Source organism: Athene noctua, chromosome 3, assembly GCF_965140245.1.
Source record: "Athene noctua chromosome 3, bAthNoc1.hap1.1, whole genome shotgun sequence".
In the NCBI taxonomy this organism is placed as follows: domain Eukaryota; kingdom Metazoa; phylum Chordata; class Aves; order Strigiformes; family Strigidae; genus Athene; species Athene noctua.
In genome coordinates, this window is record NC_134039.1 from 7094367 (window position 1) to 7113809 (window position 19443).

The 19443-nt window shown below is 42.9% G+C and overlaps 1 protein-coding gene across 2 annotated transcripts in view; it reads left to right on the plus strand.

The window, feature by feature from the left end:
* CCND2 (cyclin D2) overlaps positions 1-12576 on the plus strand; it is a 36501-nt gene extending 23925 nt beyond the window's left edge. For both annotated transcript variants that reach the window (XM_074901844.1, XM_074901845.1), the window contains one exon: positions 8485-12576. In XM_074901844.1, coding sequence (XP_074757945.1) covers positions 8485-8640 — 156 coding nt within the window. In that variant the 3' untranslated portion in view covers positions 8641-12576. The remainder of the gene's footprint in view (positions 1-8484) is intronic.
* The last annotated feature ends 6867 nt before the right edge of the window (positions 12577-19443 follow it).

The following is a 19443-nucleotide window of genomic DNA, read 5'->3' on the forward strand; positions in this document are numbered from 1 at the left end:
GTAGCAAAAATAGACACATTTAGGAAGGAAAATATTTCTGTTTTTAAACTGCATCCATTAGATGTGAGATCACTGAGATACAGTAAACGGGCATGATATTCCCACAGCAGCTTTGCAGGCTCTTGTTTTGGAGAATGTCGGCGAGCTGAAGGCCAGCGCTCGGCACACGAAGGCCCTGCTTTGGGAAGGAATCCCTGTCAATGTCAACAGTGAAGCATGTGCTTTGGGGAGGTTTGAATTGGGGCTTAATTGTGAACCAGTGGAGGAATTCAGCCATCTTTTGTATTTAGGAGTTACAGATGACACGTTCCATGCTGGAATTTATGTAAATCCGAACTCTTTAATGCATGTCTGATTGCTGCTTTCTTAGATTATCCAAGCAATGCATACATGACCAGTGAACAGTATTGTCACTTCACATATCTCCAGCATCCTTTCCATTTATCATACCAGGTCCCGCATCTAAAAAAAGTCTTTTCTGGTTTCCCTTTTGCAATTAGTTTTAAGAAAGAGGAAGAGATCAGGGGCGTTAACAGTTATTTGTGAAGTAATTAATGTATCTGTGGAAAACCAACCACCCTTTAACACAAAATGCTGGGAGGCTGTTGCAGCATTCCCAGCTTTGGGACTCTGAGCACTCAACAAAGCAGCCAGGGTTTGGATCCAGGCTCCTAAATCTGGTCAGGAAATGCAGAAACATCAAGAAGTATCTGTTAGAGTTATAGCACAGTATTTTACATCGTTTGTATGCATATGTTGTTACTTCTCTGCTGCTGGTCGTAAAAGAGAGTAGGGTTGCCATTTGGCTTTTGAAAATCCTTCAGAAATGACCCACTGGGTCGCTGAGAGGGGTTATCCTCAGCCTTGGCATTGCAGAGGATTTCAGGACTCTGCCTTGCCACTGGCCTAAGCTTGTGCTTTGGGAGGAAAGGCAGATGTATCAATCCCTGCCCGCTTCCCTGGGCTTACCAAGCCGAGCTCTTGGCAGCTGGGACATCCCAGGTAGGGCTCTGAAGATGCGGTGTCGCTTCTCTTCAGTCGTTTCTCACTGGTCTGATCAAAGCTGTTTAGTTGGCTCAGGCTTTGCTGGTGCTGGCCTTACTTATTCTGTGGTTGCTGATGCACAACACCTCACCGTAAAGCTAAGATCTTGTCAAGGGTTAAGCGATATTTAAATTCAGCAGAATTAAAATGGAACCTTGTTGAACAATAGTTTTGCAGTCTTTGGTTTCTTCCTTAAGTGCTGCCATAACACATTTTCTCTGGACACTGGTATTCCCAAATAAGAGCGATTTTGGAAAGGCAAAAGCTGGGTTGCTGCAGGGCTCAGACCAGTTTCCACGTACCCAGATGTTTCCCTGAATTTCATTTTTGATAAACATTAGGAGGCTTGCTGGGGTAAGCTTTCTTATTCTCCCAGGCAAGACCAAAACTGAGATACAAAAGGGGAATTTAAAACTCACAATACAACAAACGCTGTGTCCTGAGGCACTGTGGAAGATACCAGAGCTAAGTCCATCACTTCTGCACGGCACACCTCCCTGCCTGCTGGAGTTGGTGAGCAACGAAGCGGGGCTGGTTGCTGGCACAAGGCAGACCTGGGTGTTACATGACCAGTGTGGATTCAGGGGTGTATTGTTGTTTCTTAGCCCTGCCTGGCTGTGAAATAAATCTGGTGGTTTAATTCTGGTTTAGAGTGGTTGTCACCATGGGAATAGGTGCAGTAAATGCACATCCACAGTCCCCTTATGGTCACAAAAGATCTGGTTTGATTCAAAGTGGAGAAGGAGAGAAAAGGTGCATGTCTGAAATAGTTTACCTTCTTGTGACAGCCCTCCGCTATCAGCATTTGAGAGGAGTGATCTTTTCCTTTGTGGAGAAGGTGGTGTGCTGACACTCAGTTGCTGAGGAGTCTGATGCAGGGACCATTGTCATCCGAAAGGTATCATCTACCAGCTTCTGTTTGAATGGGGTGCCAAGGAAGACTTGAAAATGGCTAGATAAAGTCTATGGCAGAAACCCAAGCCAAGTTACTAAAACAGCTAAAAATGTCTTTTGAATACCCTCCCTTTTCCTATTTTTTTTCTTTTCTTTTTTTAATTTGTCAACCCAGCCTTGATTTTACAAGATGGAGAAGGATGTCTTGCACCTATTTAACTCAGTGGAGCTAGGGAGACAGGCTGTGTGGGTGATGATGAGGTGGTCCTGCAGCTCAGAGCAGTCAGGACTGAAAATCCCAGTGATGACCAGTGCAAAGCAAGAGCCTGCTGGTTGAGTTGAGTGGGATGCCTCCCCTAATAGCTTGCCAGTGCACTGTAAACGTCAGTTTAAAACTGGAAGCTGGGGGGCAGTAAAGGGCATATATATCATAGACGTGTTGAAAAGTTCAAGAAAATGAATTATGTGTGATACTCCACAGGATCTTACCTAGTGCTTGTGCTTTCTTTCAAGCTTGTCGTGAATGGAAGTTGAAATCCTCAGTCATTATTGACTTGAGTAAGTAGATCCTGCCATAGCGCTCCTTCCAGTCGTTTTCACTGCCAGCATGATCGAAATGTCACAGCCACAAGGGTGCTTCTCATCGGACACAAAAAAGCACTTCTTTTCTTTCAAATGCATTTCAAGTGTGCTAGTAAAACCACCCAGGGATGAAAAAGTTTCAGAAAAAAAAACCACCAAAAGTTAATTGCCTTTTTAGTTCTGTACATGCTGAAGTAAAAATAAAACTATGGAATGGAAAGTACCTAAACTATTTTAATCATTAAAACTACTAGACCATATAGAAGAATGGGGAAGTTGATCCATGTGACACACACTTAAACATTTTGATAAAAACAACAAAGGCAACCCTACAATATTTTGAAGGAATGGCCCAGTCCCTGTACTGCAAAATCTAAGGCCATTACTTTGGTGCATTATAGTGTTCTTTCAAGGAAGACTTGCTGAAAATGGTGCAAGTCATATATTTTTTTCTTTGGGGTTTTTTTCAAAGCTTTAGTTTTCTTTTGTCGGTACTATCTAGAGCTTGCAAAACCAAAGTCCAGCAGTAAAATATGTACACATGCAGCAAATCCCCATGAAGCTTGGAGGTCCCACTGCATCATCGGAAAACCAGGCTCTTTGTCCTGATAGTTTTTTTATAATTTTTTTATTGTGTCACTGAACTTTGGATTGACAGAAAGTTCCAGTCAAGAAAACAGAAGTGATAGCCCTGTCTATAAAATAAGCCACTTACTGTAACAATTGGGCTGATAAGATACTCATAATAAATTAATTTTTTTCCCTTTCACCTGTGATATTATCATCTGTCTGATGTACTTCATACATCTTAAAAGTAGTTGCCGTCTGAGACGATGGTCCAAGTGCACAGCAAATGTGGTTTTCAGATTTTTCGTGTAAGAGTACAAGCACTTTGCTCACACGTCACACTGACCAGGTGTTCTTTTGCCAATTCCAGTGTATTAAAAAGCCATTGACAGGCTTAGCTGGCATCTCATCTGGCATGAAACACGTTGCTCAAATCTGTCCACAGCACTCTGACATTGTGCTGTGCCAGTATGGTCTGTTGTCCCGCAGCTACCACTGTGAGTAAAAACCCATCGTGTGACCTGAATCCGTCGGCAGAAGCAGTCCCACACCGCTGCGTGATGGCCAGCAAACCAGGATGGCTGGCTGATGGGGTAGCACACAGAGCCAGGATTAACGATTGCACAGCCGCAGCCTTGGGTGGCCGAGTGTTGTATCTCCATCATCAGAGTCTGAGCTGCATCTGCTGGTGTGTTCCAGCTCGTTTTGCTGCATGAATGAGGTTCACTCACGAGTCTGGCCTTGGGGGTTTTTTCCTTACTAGATTTTGATTGTAGAACTTGACAACCTGCAAAATAAAGGTTTCACCGTTTTTGGCTTGTCCTGGCCAGGCAATTTCAGCTCCTGGATGGCTGCTTCATAGGCAAGACTAATTAAACAGAATCTATTACTCAGACTTAATAAAAACCTGAGCTTTAGTATGCAAATAGCTACACTTTTTTGGGAAGCTCTTTCATGCTGAATGCAACATGCTGGTCATTTTACCATAGTGCTCTTTGTTTTAAAGAATTCAGTGGTACATTATTTTAAGTTCAAAACGTAAGTGTAGACCAGAGCTAACACATGACAGAAAAAATACATCAGTGGCCTGTGGATCCCTGTATGAAATAAAATCCATACAAACTGTGACAATTCCAGTCTGGGCCCCCTTTATTGGTTTTATGTACAAAATGAAGACATCAGAAATGTCCCATTTCTCTGTAGGATTACCTAGAGATTTTAGCCTTTTCATATATTAAATGAAGCATCATATTGACTATCAGAAGTTTGTGTAACAACAGTGTAAATGATCACGGGTGTTTAGAAACAAAGTTGGCTCCAAATGCTCAAATCTTATGTTCCGTGTGCCACCACCCCTTCCTTCCCCAAGCCTGGCTGCAAGGAAATTGCCTCATTAAGCTCTCTCCAGTCTGAAGCTGCTTGTAAAAAATCTGGCTTATTTTCAGAAGGACATACTATTTTGAAATTGTGCACCACTGTGCTTTAGAAGAAGAGAGTCTTTAGACAAAAAAAAAAAACAAAAACAAACAAACCACGTGATAACGAGTGTAGTCTGTTACATGAGTCTCCATACTGGTGCTCCTGCACTTTCTTCCATTTGAAAATACCTTGGCCCTTGAAGTGACTTGTTGCCATTGCCCTCTCACAAACAGGTGAATGCTTACAATGGACCTGAAACCCGCCCAGGCTATTAACGGGGGATTTTCTTTATCCAAGTTCCTGATAGCTTTTGCCAGATAGGTACTTTCGGAAGAAAGGCTGAGGAATTTGTCCAGCTCCCATCATTAAACAAGCAATTCCAGTACTAGGAAATTACTATGCTCCAAATAATACAAGAGCAAGCCACAGCTATAAAAAAACATTTACCTGGTTAAACAAAAGTACATATTCTTACCTTAAAAAAATAAGCTTTGCCAGCAGTAGCGGTAAAGTAGCAACAGACAGCAACCTTTGCTAAAAGGAAAGGAAGAACCTCATGAGGTTAAATTTTGTTTATCTGCCTTAGAGCTCATCACCAGAAAATCCACTGCGCTCACGTTTTATTGCACCTTCAGAGGCATTTGCCTTGGTCTCTCACTTCTGAGCCTTCCTGCTCCAATGCAAGTAAGTTAGATACTAAAGCTTCCCTTTTCTCCAGGGCAGCAGCCTCCAGACAATGGAAGTGCAGGCAGGGACAGGCTGCTGCTCCATGCTCTGCCTGACAGGCAGCTCTGGGAGTCCCGGGTTTAGGTGTACCCTCCTCCATCACACCCCAGCTGTAAGGAAGCCGATGCATGAACCACGTGTTTGGTAACCGCACGTTTTTTTGATTAACCTTCTGCTGGCAGAGTTGCTGCATGAGGAGTTCTGCAGCGTGGGGTGCTGAGAAAGGCACTGGGTGCTGGTGTGGGGATGGAGATAGAGATGCAGCCCAGCGTGGGTCTACCCAGGGCCATAGCCTGGGTGCTGGGACGAGCTGGTGTCCTGTCTCGGGGCAGTGGAGGCAGTGACCAGGCACACCGAGACCAGTGTTTTCTAACACAGCCTTCCTGATGTTTCTCTTAAGTGGTCATTTCTTCAGTACACCAGGAATATCTGCATCCCACTGAGTTGGCATTTCAGGTGCTCAGTGGTTCTGAAGATCAGAGGTATCATTCCTGCTCACAGTGTTGGGATGAATTACAGGAGCAAGGGAGATCAGGGCACAACCCAGAGGCAGCTCGGGGTGATCTCTGCAATGCATCTGGCACAGGCGTTGTTCCAGTGTGTCCAAGAGCAGGTTGCAGCACTCCCTTGCAGTATTGTGAGCTACACTGGTGCCTGCTGGAGCTCAGGAGCAGAGTGTGGTGCTCCACAAGGTGAGGAGCCTACAGCCAGTCACCTGAATTCAGTGTGCAGTGCTCCCCAGGCCATCTTAAACAAACCCTCCGTGTCCCAGGTTCCTTGGCATCACGCTTCATTTATGCTCTGGCTCTGCATCAGTGGTATGGCACACACGTACCATTTTTCCTATAACCTGGTTTCCACAGGGGGGTAAACGTGGATGCCTGGGCTGGCAGGGAATTCCCATATACCCGTACACGGACCCTCCTGTGCTCAGCCGGGCTTAGATGCAAACAGGGGTGGCTATTGCCTCCCTCCAAAGCACAGACCTCCTTGAGCATAAGGGCTCTGAATGAATGCAATATGCAGTTTTCTGAGCCATGTATTTTTGCTAAAATGGGCTGCGGATATCAAAAGGTATCTGACCCCCTCTCCATGTGCCATGACAAATTCTAATTATAATCTTCTCCAAAAAATGCAGCAATTGGAAACTTTGGTTAAGAGCTGGTTACTGTTGGTAAAAAGCACCTGCTTTCCTTAACCCTTTCCTTGGACATAGCAGCACTTTTTTTGTTGTGGTTTCTCCCCCTCCATAAAAAGCCAGACTGAGGGAGAGGGCAAAGTGTGGGAAAGTTTAGTTCTAGTGGCTGAGTCTTGGGAAAGTTGCTCGCCGTGAGAAAGCACTGCTTACAGCAGAGTTGTGTTGGGGTAAGGTATGGTATGGCCACAAGCCAGTTAACTTAAGCACAGCTCCTTTCTCAGGAGCAGTCCCACAGTCCCCAGCTCTGGGGACAAAAGGTGAACATGGAGAAAGCTCGGTCTGCCTGCTGCACACCTACAGTGTTGCAGCAGAGGTTTGTCACTGTGCCCCGTACTCTTTCACCATGGTGAGGGGGCAAACTTCTGAGTCAGACTGTACATGGATAGCCCAGACACTCGAGAGATCTCACCTGGCTTTAGCTGGATGTGATCCACATCACAGTGACTGTTTTTGTCTCTAATCAAGCCAGCATCTCATCCAACCCCTTTTTCCTGGGTCGGTTTGAAAAGCCATCCTTCACAGCCTGTCTTTGGCAGATGCACCTACAGAGACAGGTTGTGATGCTTCATTATATTAAGCAGGGCAGTTTCACGACAAGGAGAGCACATGAATCTGCAGCCAGCCAGCTGCTGGCTAGTAGCCAAGAAAAATGGGTGTTTGTGACCCACCAGAGCTAATTGTGTGCATCACGAACTTAAATATCGTCAGCAGAACAGATACTCTGCATTTGACGTGTTTTCCCGGTCTGGCTAGGATGACAAATTAAACATCCATACATGAATATTTCAAACTCTCCTGAATAACCTGGTATCGTGGAGAGAAAGCGGGGGGGTGTTGGTCAGAGCCCAGCTCTCCAGCATTGTAGTTGCCTCCCATACTTCTTATTTTTCAGTTTCTGCTATAACCAAGTGTTTGTCAATGCTTTCTCACACTTTTTTTTTTTTTTTACACAATCATATTATTTGGTCTTCCAGCATATTATCAAGAATGTGGAACATCCTGTAATGTTTTAATAGTTGTCTTCTTCATCACTGTGTCTGGCTTAAGTGTGATGAATCCTTCAAATTCATTCATTTATTTATTTATTTATTTATTTATACTTCGTGTTCATTGTGGGACTCCTTATGTACAGGGCTCCCAAGTTTGTGTTGTTGTACTGTATCCTGCTCTTTCTCCATGTGTTGTGTAGTATAATTTGTAATGTAGTGGTCTCTGAGGCTTGGCTGTGCATTTTTGACTTACATCTTTTTCTAGCAGCTGTCTTTGCTTTAATGTCTTCTGTGAATTATTGCCAGTAAGTATTCCTGGGGCTGTTAAAATAGTCCTGCTTTCAGAGTGAAGGTGTAGGAGCGTACCCTACATCATCGCCTCCTCCTCCCCTGCTGAAATCACTTTTCTCCCGTGGGATGCTCTCAGAGAATAACATGGCTCGAGTGCTTGGGGCTGCGGCGTTCAGTCCCCTTGCCTGAATCTTCGCAGATAAACAGGCCCTTCTTGTCCCTTTGTCTTGAGGACACAAATGCATGACTAATAAAAACTCAGCGATAGCACTGTGCTTTTTCAGGGACCTCAGAACTTCTCCACTTTGATTTACCAGCAATTTGCTTGATGGTAAAACTGAAGTGCCTCTATCAGTGTGACTTTGGTATAGCAAATATTCATTATTTCAGGAGGAAAATGCAGCTTTTCTGTAGTGAAGACCCACACAAGTCACTTACCCTGCACAGAGAATGCAAAAATTCATATTCCTCGCCCATCATTTTTTGCAACACACTGGGTTCCTGCTCAAGAACCACACAAATGAGCAAGAACAGGTGAAATACTAAGATTTGGAGAGTCCCAATAAATATGTCATTAGCATTTAGCCAAGGGGGTTTGTACACAGCGATTGCCTGTGAGAATTCAAGGTCATTTTCTGTCGCAGCAGACACTCCTTGGGGATACCAGATTGATGCTCTTTCAAATTCTGCTAGCTCAGCAAGGAAAAAAAACAAACCAAAAAACCAATATATATCTATCTGCACTAACAGCTCAATTTGCTTTCTGTCCTCTAGGATTGCCTTAAAGCTTGTCAAGAACAGATCGAGGCGGTGCTAGTAAACAGCCTTAGGCAAGTCCGGCAGCAGCAACAGCAAAGCAATCCTTCTAAGACGGTGGATGAACTGGACCAGGCCAGCACTCCCACAGATGTGAGAGATATCAACCTGTGAGGACATCGGCACACAAAGTCACACTTGCTCCCCCAGCCCTTTTATTTTTGTTATTATTTTTAGAGTGATTTTTTTTATCTGCTCCCTCATAGAACGTATTTAAAGCTCTCTTAGTTAAAAAAAAAAAACAAAAACTGAATAATGAAAAAAAAAAAAAGCATTTGGTGCCTGTGATGTTCTACAGAAGGGAATCCCACAATATATTTGGTAATTGCTATTTGATTATGTATCAGTGATATTAAATGCTTATAAAAGCATACAAAGTAGCTAGATAAATGTAAGCCTGCATTTGTGGGAACAAAGTAGAGTATACTTGTCTGTGTATTATGACCTAGTGCATACACCCCTTTTTTAGATTTAAGAAAGGATCGTGTGTGCGATTTTATGGCTTGACTAGATTGCAAAGCAATAGAATAAGGGGTTTAGGGCAAAGTGGGAAAAGATCCCTGAAGCAATTGAACCATTTTGAATGCAGAAGAGATTTGCTGATCTGTCACCTCTGTTATTAGTCAGAAGTGTTTGTTGGATCTCTGTATGTTAGTTTTGTTTACTCTTGCTGTCTGTGGTAGCTGCTACCTAAGAAAGAAGATGCTTTATTTTGCCAGCCGGAAGAGCAGGTGGTTTTTTTGGTGTTTTTTTTTTTTGTTTGTTTGTTTTGGTTTGTTTTGTTTTGTTTTTTTTTTCAAAATCCCCTCTCCCCACTTGACTTTTTCTACTTTTCCTTCAGAAATGGTTCATTCTAAACACAGCAGCATCTTTGGCATAAGGGCAATTCTGTTTACCCAACTGTGGGCCAAGCCAAAGTTACCAAGTGTTCAATGTTAGATGGGGGAAATGCACCAATTAATTCCGACCAGTTGGCTAATCAGACCACCTCCGACCTTTGGATTGCAAGATGCGGTGGATCATCTGTGAAAAGCATTATATTCCTTTACAGTGCTAATGCTTCACGTCATTGTTAACTTTTGGCAGCTCCTTAGCTTGGCCGTAAAGACATTTAAATGATGCTCTGTCCATCTTCCTTTTTAACATATCCTCACTGTGTTAAAGAAGATGAGATTTGGTTTGATCCTTCTTCTACCTACCCATCTTCCCCCACCAGCCCCGCACACTTTGTCAGCATTTCATTAACTTTATTGATTCACAGTGAGCGTTTTTATAAACCATTTCATTCGAAAAGCACTTTGAAAATTGTTCCTAAGGGATTAAATGAGATGGTTTATGACAATTTTGCCAAGCAAAAAAAAAAAAGAAAAAAAAAGAAAAAACAAAAGAAAAAAAAAAAAGAAAAAGAAGAAGTCACAAAAGCAAAGCATATAGCTTTTTATAGTCACTATTTTCCAGTATCTGGTGTACTTGGTTAGCTGAGGTGTTGCTGGAAATACCAACACCTGCTTCAGATGACATTCCTGTCATGACATTCCGGATAAAAGCCTGCCGATTTGTATTGTTCAGTGTCACGGAAGGATCTTAATACCACCTGCATGCTTATCTATGGACAACGAAAGAAAATTGCTGGTGCAAAAGACACGAGTGGGAAACATCAAGGTGTGTGACTTGGAGTTTTATTACAAAGGTGTATTCAGTGTACTTGAATTTATTTTTCTGCTCCATCTGTAACGAAGAGGCATTTAGATGGCAAAGGAGTTGGAGCGACTTTTTTTTTTTTTTTTTGCACAATTGTATTAACAGTTTGCAAATATACAGTATGAAGCTGTTGGTTGAAATGTTAATGTTTGCATTTTTAAGACAAAAATCCAGAAAGAACATGCTACTTCGAAGAATATTATATGAATGGACTCAGCCGTATTTGGCTAGATGAGGGTAGAAAATGGAGTAAGATTCTAAGGTTTTGTTGTTTTTTTGGTTTTGGGGGGTTTTTTGGTTTTGTTTTTTTTTTTTTTTGCGCTGCTAAGAAGCTATGATTTGTTTCATTCTTATTCACATTAACAGTACTTAGCTGTATTGTTTCACTGAGTGTGCTGCTATTTTATAAACATTTTTATAATATATTATTTTACTGCTTAAATTTCAAATCCTGAAGTAGATGGTTAAGTGGAGATATGATGAGTTCTTTGATTTACTGGAAATGCCCTGTACAGGTTTTTTTTTCCTAATAGCGTGTTCATGATTATTTTTTTTATTTTATTTTATTTTTTCCTTCTTTCTTTTTTTTTTTTTTTTCCTCCTTCCTGATCACATCCTGCAAAGACGGTATACTTACCTCAGGTTTACTGGACAAAACAGAAATGGTTCCCATTTTCACAATACCTCACAACGTGACAGTTTGGTTCTTCCCCGGGGCCCACGCTCCGGCCGCGCCGGGGAGGGGTTGCAGGCAGCCGGGGTGCTGGCTCCCTTTTGGTCTTCGGTATCCTTTTCATAGTGGAAAAAATGCATTGACTCTCCACCGGCGGCTTCGCCGGAGCAGGTCCGTGTTTCCCAAATCCGGTGGTGGGGGCAGCGTTGTTCTCACCACCGTCACCTCCCGCCTTGATGTTCCACGTTGGGAGCACCTGAAGTTCAGCCATGGTGTCTCTCCTGGAGGAAAAAAAATAAATAGTTAATTTTGTGGAAGCAAGACTCCAGAGCATGTATATGACAGATCAGATCTTTCCCTGACAGCCCTCCTACCTTGCCTAATGTGGCTTCTCGGGGAGGTGTCCCAGAGGGTCCCCAGGCGGTGGGATGAGCTGTCCGTAGGCTCCGTGTCCATCGTGTTCGCATGGTTTGTTCCCCTCCCTGCTGTAGGACAAGTGGAGGCAGGGGTAATATTTAGGGTGCCTGCCCCTGCTCTTCATCCCACCTCCTGCAGTGCCCCAGCCCTGTACAGGGATCCCCCCTGCAGTCCCGTCTCCCAAGGGCTCCACAGCGCTGACGGGGACAGGGGGTCGGTCAGCTCCTCGCACGGTGGTCGGGGGAGCGGGTTGGGCTGGAAGGGGCAGCACTATTTGGCAGCTCCAGTCCTTTGTGGGGACCCAGTGGGTCTGTGCGGGTCACCACGCGGGGAAGAGTGTCCTCAGCTGCAGTGACGTACTCATAAAATACCAAATACCACTGTATTTGAAGTCTGGAAAAACCTAAAACTTGAGCTTTTTCACAGTCGCGCTCAAAAATACTACATAGTATTCCTTATTAACAGATATAAAAAAAAAATATATACTATTATAGCAGATGAGGTGTGAGATTTTTTTCCCCTTAATTGCAGAGATCATAAACCTTCCTATTGATTAATTCAGAAAACACACTGCTAATCACAACTTCGGAAGTGCCAAAGGATTGGCACAGTTGCTAAAAGCTTTTCTCCCTCAGCTTCCTCTTGATGGTACTTTGATGATCTTCCCCTCCCTCCCGTTACCGTAGTGTAGGAGCACCTCATAATTTATTTATAGTCCCAACATGCTCATGAAAGAGACGAATACTATTAATCTCATTTTAATGTCAGTGATTTATGCTTGAATAATCGGACGGCTCTTAATTACTGAGCAAACCACCTGGCCACTGGATTTTTTCCACTATGTTTATTACCATGTCTCATGTACCTCAGAAATCACTCTCGGTTGCACAGTTTCTGTTCTCAAACTTTTTTTTTTTTTTTTTTTTTTTTTTGCTTTATCGAGTGTGATGCCATATCAAGTCAACGTTATTCTCTCACAATGTGCTCTTTAAGAGGTGTGGATGTTTATATGGTCAGGGGATGCTAGAAAGTGCGGTAGTAGACATGATCAGTGTAAACAAAAGTATTTAGAAAGTATGTGAGGTTGTTTTTGATGGATAAGACTCTGATACAGTGTAGTCTTGATTACCTTTTAAAAGGTCTTCTTTGTTCAGTGTTGTCATTTTTATTAATAACCTGTTTGTTTTGACTAGTTTAAAGATGGTTCTAAGAAAAGTGTTTTGGCGGGATTAGGTATGCTGTATGGACAATAAACTCACCTTGACCTAAATTTGCCTGTCTTAGTTCTATTCATTTATTGTGAAGATGGTGCCAAAGAAGATGTGATTCTGAAGCCTCTCATCTAGATAGATTGTGTTACCAGGCTTATAAAATGTGAACTATTGAATGTTGCAGTCACAGGACAAGTTTTCCTCTAAAATGTAGCTCATTGCCTACTGGACAGGCAAATTCTGGCATGTTTCTTCTGTGAAACAAATCAGCAGAACAAAGTCCTAAAAAGTAAGTTGCTAAGTTGCTGGATCAAAACACCTTGTGGAAATTAAATTGAGTTGGTGGAAAGGTCCTCGTAATTACACAGAGTGCCCATTTCTGCAACTAATTGAAATATTATTTAAATTTCCACTCAGTTATTTGTTGCATTTAAACACTATGGCAAATATTACATTGTTTTTCTTTCTATAAGCTTTGGGCAATCTGTGAGTAGAAGGAGAGGGCTTTGTGGTGAAGCCAGCGGGAAGAAATGAGCCTCCCCATGCCAAGTCTCCTTCCTCAGCCTGTAGCCAGGATGAGGGATGCTCTCCCTCTCCCACATCTCCTGCTTGTGGATGCTTGCTGTGAAGTGACTAACCTCCCATGTGACGTGCTCGGCCCGACCTCAGCGTCTCTCCTTCTTCATTGCCACCCAGTAGCAGTGTTCTACTGAATTTCAGGCCTTTGCGCAGCCCTGGAGAGAGCAAAGATGCACGGAAGAATGAAGAAGAGGTATTTGGGTAGACATGCTGGGGAAAAAGTAACGCCAACATAAAGTGAATAACACAGCCAAAAACAGAGAAGAGAAATGAAAGAAAAAAAAAAAAGTAAAAAGCCCCCGAGATGTAACGAATGGGGAGAAGGAAAAATACTCAAAAGGAAAAACACATGTTGCTAAAATGAAGAAACATATGAGCCAAAATAGATACAAACAAAGAGAAAAAAAACCCATGGAATGGATAGGAAATACGCACTAAATCACGAGGTTGTGAGTCAGGAGACCGAGATCTTTCTACCCATAATCACACAACCTTGGGACCTGTGTGTGGCTTTAGGTAAAGTCTCCTAAGGCTTCGCTGCAAAGTGACCTGCGAGCCTCGTATTTCACAGGTTATCTGCACCAAAGGTGGAGATTTTAAAGCATAATGAGTCTTCGTGTTCCTCCGGCCACCATTTAACAACATAACCGCAATCCGCAGCATTTTGTAGGTGTAATTTTGAGCCTATGTAGAACTGGAACTTGTGAGGGTTGTCTTTACACCTTCCATTTGTGGTTTAAAGCTCAAAGGGGTGCTCCTGGCCTAATGTCAGGTTTGAGGGGATTAACTCCTTTCTAACTACAGCGTCACCGACAGTCCTTCTGGAACAGCAGGGATGTGCTCCGCAGCTTTGTGTTTTAAGAGCTTTTACTAAATCTAGATTTAGCAGAAAAGAGATATTTAAGTAAATGTATGTTTCCAGAATTGGTGGGTATAGGGTGCAGAAGCTAAAATTGAAAATAATTGGACAACAGCCTGTTCTCTTCCTTTAAAGAAAGCTGGCTGAATGCTGAGAAGCCACATACAATAGTGTTAAGTTCCATTATTATGTGGCCTGTGAAACCCTTTCGTATTGTCATCTTCTTACCATCTGCAAACAATTTCTGCCCATCATGGTCCTATACTTTACATAAGGACAGCCTGAGGATCTTAAGGAGGGACAACATAGCAAATCCATGCTTTAAAACAACTGCATGCTGGACGGACTTTTGTGTTGAAGGAAATTTCCAAAGCAAAGGAAAGAAAGCTTTAGCACTGAGATTCCAAAAAAAAAACCCCCAACCACTCAATTGCTCGGTGTTTCCAATCTCAGTATACAAGTTAGATTATAGTTTATTTTATATTTCCCCAAATCTTTCTGTAAGGACCAGAAATGCAGTTTATCTTTCTAATCAGAGAATTTTCCTTTGTGTTTCAAAGCAGGTATCTTTAATGCTTGTTTCAGGAGTCTTTTCAAACACTTCCGTTGCAATTGGTGTATTTTTTAATCTGACCATGAACTATGTAGCCACTCTTCATTCTGTGCTGCTCTAAAAAAGCAAAATTCCCTACAAATCTTATGCAACCAGCACAAGCAGAATGAAATTCTATCCCTGCTGAAGACACTGGGAGCGGTGCTGTTGACTTATAGATTTAATAATTCTCCCACCAACTCCAGTTCATTCTTGCCTTGTACTGAAAATTAGTAGTCACATCAATCAATGTAAAGCTGATGTAAAGACAGATGATAGAATTTCTGCTAAGTCCAGCCAAGTAATTTTCTTTTTTTTTTTTTTTTTTCAGCAGGAAAAGTCAGGATTTAACTGCCAAGAGGTAGGTATGAGGTGCAGAGACCATGTTTCTCAATATGGTATTAACCCTTGAGCATTACACTGGTGCTTCATCCTGTTAAAAACAGCACACGGGACTCCCTAGGTGACTGAAGCTCGCTGTCTGCAGCCACAGTTCATCAGTCATCCGTACTCTGATGCACAGAAGGATGCACGAATGACAAGCATTTTCAAACATACTGTAACTCGAATGCCCCATGGGTAAACAGTGGGAGAAATAAAGCATGGACTGTCAAACACCTGGGCTGCTTAACGGTAACGTAGATAATAAGGCAGGAAAGGTGTATTTTAATCTCACATTGCACAGAGAGAAACAGGCTAGGAAAGCATATGGCTTTGCTCACAGAGGCGACTCTGTTGCTGATACATTTTCACACCCTTTCTGCAGTCCCTTGCAGCCATAATCATAGAGTAGTTGCATTCAGTTTTTAGAGAATTGTATTAGAGCCTTCTCTGTGCTGTTTGCAAATCGAAGCCAGCCAGCTGGCACAAAGGGAAACAGGCTATGCTCTACTTCTTTGCCCCCCACAGCACACTGAATCATTTCTCCCAATTAAGGGAAAGTTTATTTTAAAAGACTTTGGGGATCCCTTTAGATCTTTAGAGAAGGCTGGCTGTACCACCTTTACTTTGTACCTCCTTGAAACACTAAAAAAGCCCAAACACACTATTTCATTTTTCTTAAAAGGATTCTCAAAGGTGATTTGCATTTCAAACATGTGCAGCCACGGGGGCACAGGTACCACAATCTTTTTACACCAAAAAGAGTGTATGGCAGCTGATGTTACTGCTGCTGCCAGGAGATGACAGTGAAAATTGTGGAGGTCTTAGTATGGACACTTGTGGGGGAGAACATCAGGGCAGCACTCGGCTGGGCTTCAGGTGCACTCTGGGGAAGGGAATCCCTTGGTAGAAGATACGTTAAATCAAGACCTGTTAGGCCAGCTAATAAAGGTGAGTAAAGCTGAGGTATGAGGTCTGTATGCAGTATGCCTGGCATGAGGGACTGCTGCAACCTGCTAGAGAGAGAAAGGAGCTGATGCAAAGAGAAAAAAAAAAAAAAAAAGGGGGGGGGGGGGGATATGTCAGTCTCCTTAAATGTCTGTCCTTCTGTGGAAATGATGTGGTGATAGCTCTGTCTTGCTATTGAGTTTTCTCTAAAAATAAACTGAGATGTTATTTGAGCTCTTCCAAAATGTAACATGCAGAAACTACAAGAAGAATTAGGACAGAGCGGTGAAGGAGAGAGAGAAAGGTCAGCAGACTGGCCGCGTTTGGGGCTGTGGCTCCTCAGATTACTTGGTAATGCTTCTTAGAGCAAAAACTCCGGTTCGCCTGGCAGGAGACTAGCAAGCATCCCTAAAGAGCAATAGATTGACCTTTCTGATGACTAGGTTTTTCAGAACTTGAACAAAACTGTGAGTGGGACATAACTGGCTGGAGGATGAGCCATGAATTCAGGATCGTTACCCAGCACATCCAAACACAAATGTCTCTCAATTTTTCCAGCTACTTCAACTTCTTTGCTTCTCCAATAAGTTTTTTTTTATTTCGATTGCTTTGGATTTGCTTTTTACACACAACAAAGTATCTTTCTGGATTGCCCTGATGGTATTATTTAGTTTCCTGAGTTTAGGTATTAAGGCTTGGTCTAACGTTATAGAACTTTGCAACAGAAATGCATAAAATTTGGATGTGATTTTCCCTGATAGCTAGCAGCACAAGAGCAAAAGATTGAATACATAATCTAAGCGAAATGCAAAGGTTGTTGAATGGGAACTGATTAAAACTGGCCTGTAGAACCCAAGGGTGCAGCTTGCTGGAGGACCGCTAGATGACGGTAACGTAACTCCTACAGCTGCAGCTACTCCTGGAGCCGCTCCAGGATCTGCCTGAGGTTTCCTAGCCTTCTGGAAAGTAAAATGTTTAACTGAACCTTCTCACTTCTCCGAGAGCTCCTCACCTTAACGCCCTCATCAACCAGAAAGCCTGCAGCCACGACTTTGAACTTCGACACTTGGGGGTTTGGGCAAATCGATCTCAAGTGCTGTTGCAGGAGAAAGAAAGGTTTTCTGTTTGGCCGGACAGTCACAAAGGCCTCGCTCTGCTCCGTTTGCAGCCAGTATATCACACTGAAAACCATCTTAAAATTAATTAGAACACTTTCCTGTTGTTACTTTTGATGAAAGCAATTGATGTAGTTGCCACAAAGGTATTGCAGAACCGTGTTCTCCAGCCTGTCTAATTCTACAACTGTCCACAGCACAATCTGTGTGCTTGGGTTTGACCAAGTTAGGAATTTCTTCACGCCGGCACATCCTTTAGAGGCATGTTACATAAGGAGAGGAGTGGGGGAGGAAAAAATGAAGAAATTTAGGCTAAGTTTCTGCTGGGCTGGTGTATTTGTACAGGAAGCAAGATCTGATCCCAAACGACAAGTGGGCTGCAGGGAGTATAGCCCAGTTGAGGATTTCAGTTCTGTGTTCCTAATTGTCAACTGTTGTTCCATGGAGACTAGACAAACTCATCCTGGACTGATGATATTGTCTGATGTTAGTGATATGCGATCCAAATGATGATGAATTTACTAGATTTAACATTTTTATTAGAATAAAATTTTTTCATTCAAAAAGTTTAATTTCCAGCTCCACGAAAGCTTTTCCTTCCTAAGATGACTTCCTCAAAATACAGTTCCTCATCTGGTGAGCTTCTGTGCTCATCTTAGCAGTTGTGCTTTATAAAGCACAAAAAACTTTTTTTTCAATCGGTCAGTTTAAAAAATTGACATGTTACAGCAGATCAGAGAAATTACTGAGAAGGAAGAAATGAAAAATCAGAATTTTACTGCTCAAGAAAAATACGCACATGCTATAAAGATGAAGGAGACAGGAGCAAAGATAAGCAGACTAAACAATGGAGAAGGGAAAGATGATCTAGTAGTCAAACCATGAGGCTGTAAGTCAGAAGCTGACGGCCTTTTGAGCTGTTTTCTCACAAACCTGAACTGTGTGACTTCCAGCAGTCTCTTTAAAACTTTTCCTGACAGACTGTCACTTTTGTAAAGGGACTTGTATCAAAACATGCATTTACAATATAGACACTAACAGCGTTAGCTCGTACTTGTTTCTTGTCCTTCTAAAACAGGCTTGAAACACAGCTGGGGTCTTATCATCCTAGCAAAAGACAGTTGTTTTTAATGGTGGTACAACAGAAATAGGTCAGGGCTGAGTCATTTGGCACTGACTCGTTTAGAGGCTAGACATGTCACTCGTCTCGCCCTTTGAAAATGTCAGTTCTGAAATCTGTGGAGGAGAGGCACTGCAGAAACACAAGGTTATGCCGCACTGTTGAAGGGAGATAAACAGGGAATGGAACAGCCCCACCGTTGCATTAACTATTTAATTTAGCATCTGTCTTAAACTGCTGTCAAATGAAACAAATCACGTTTTAGTCTTCGGTTAGAATGTGTTTGGCTCCCAACTGGCACAAACCAGTTTCAAAGTTAGGTCAGAATTTCTCAAATGACTAATTTTCAGATAGCGTTTATTCCACTCGGTTGTGAAACCTTAAAGGAAATACACGCAGCTCTGACCAGCTAGTACGTTGGTTGATCAGATTGTCTGTAATCCGTAAAACTTCACATTTCTGAGGGGAAAAGGATGATTTGCCGTTGGTTTTTGTTTGTTTGGGTTTTTTTTTCTACTTTGCCCATTTTACCAGTAGTAACTTCATAATGCTATTATTTAATTATAGCAATTGGGCCATTGCCTTGTCTATTATAAAGCACCATTAGAAAAAGGATAAAGATATTAACTTTAAATGCTGTTTTCTTAGTTCTTGTGTGCTATTACAGTTCCTTGGATTTTTTTTTCACCCGTATGTGACTTTTCCGTTTATTTCCTTGCTTTTTGCAACCATACATGTGTATTACCTGTCACTGTATTCTACATCAGCAAGGGTGATGATTTGACCAAATTTTTGTGGTTAATGTCCTCAAATATTTCGAGGTTATCTCGAATCCTTTGTATTTCTGACCGGCAGGACCTTTCCTGAGGCGAATTTTATTCCGGTCTTGAGGAAAACCTCTTCTATGCCTAACCCTTGCAGTTCGCCGAGATGTCTGTGCGTTTTTTCACGACTCTTCAAAAACGGGAAGCGGGGATGGAGCACCCAAATAGAAAAACTGTAGAAAAGTGTGAGGCGGGGGATGCAGGTGAGCCCTGCGCCTTCTCCCAACGCCCAAGGGCCGCGGCCAGGCCACGGAGGGCTTTGCAAGAAACTCCCCGCAGAAACCGGGTTTGCGGCCACGTTGAACAATTATTTTTTTGTTATTTTTTTTTTAGGGGGGGACGGGACACGACGACGACAGCACCGACGCGCCCCCCCCCGCCGCCTCCTCCTCCCGCCGCCGCGCGGGGCGGGGCCGTGACGTGAGGGCGGGGCCGTGACGTGAGGGCGGGGCCGTGACGTGGCGGGCGGGCGCCGCAGTGCGGCCCGGAGGAAGCGG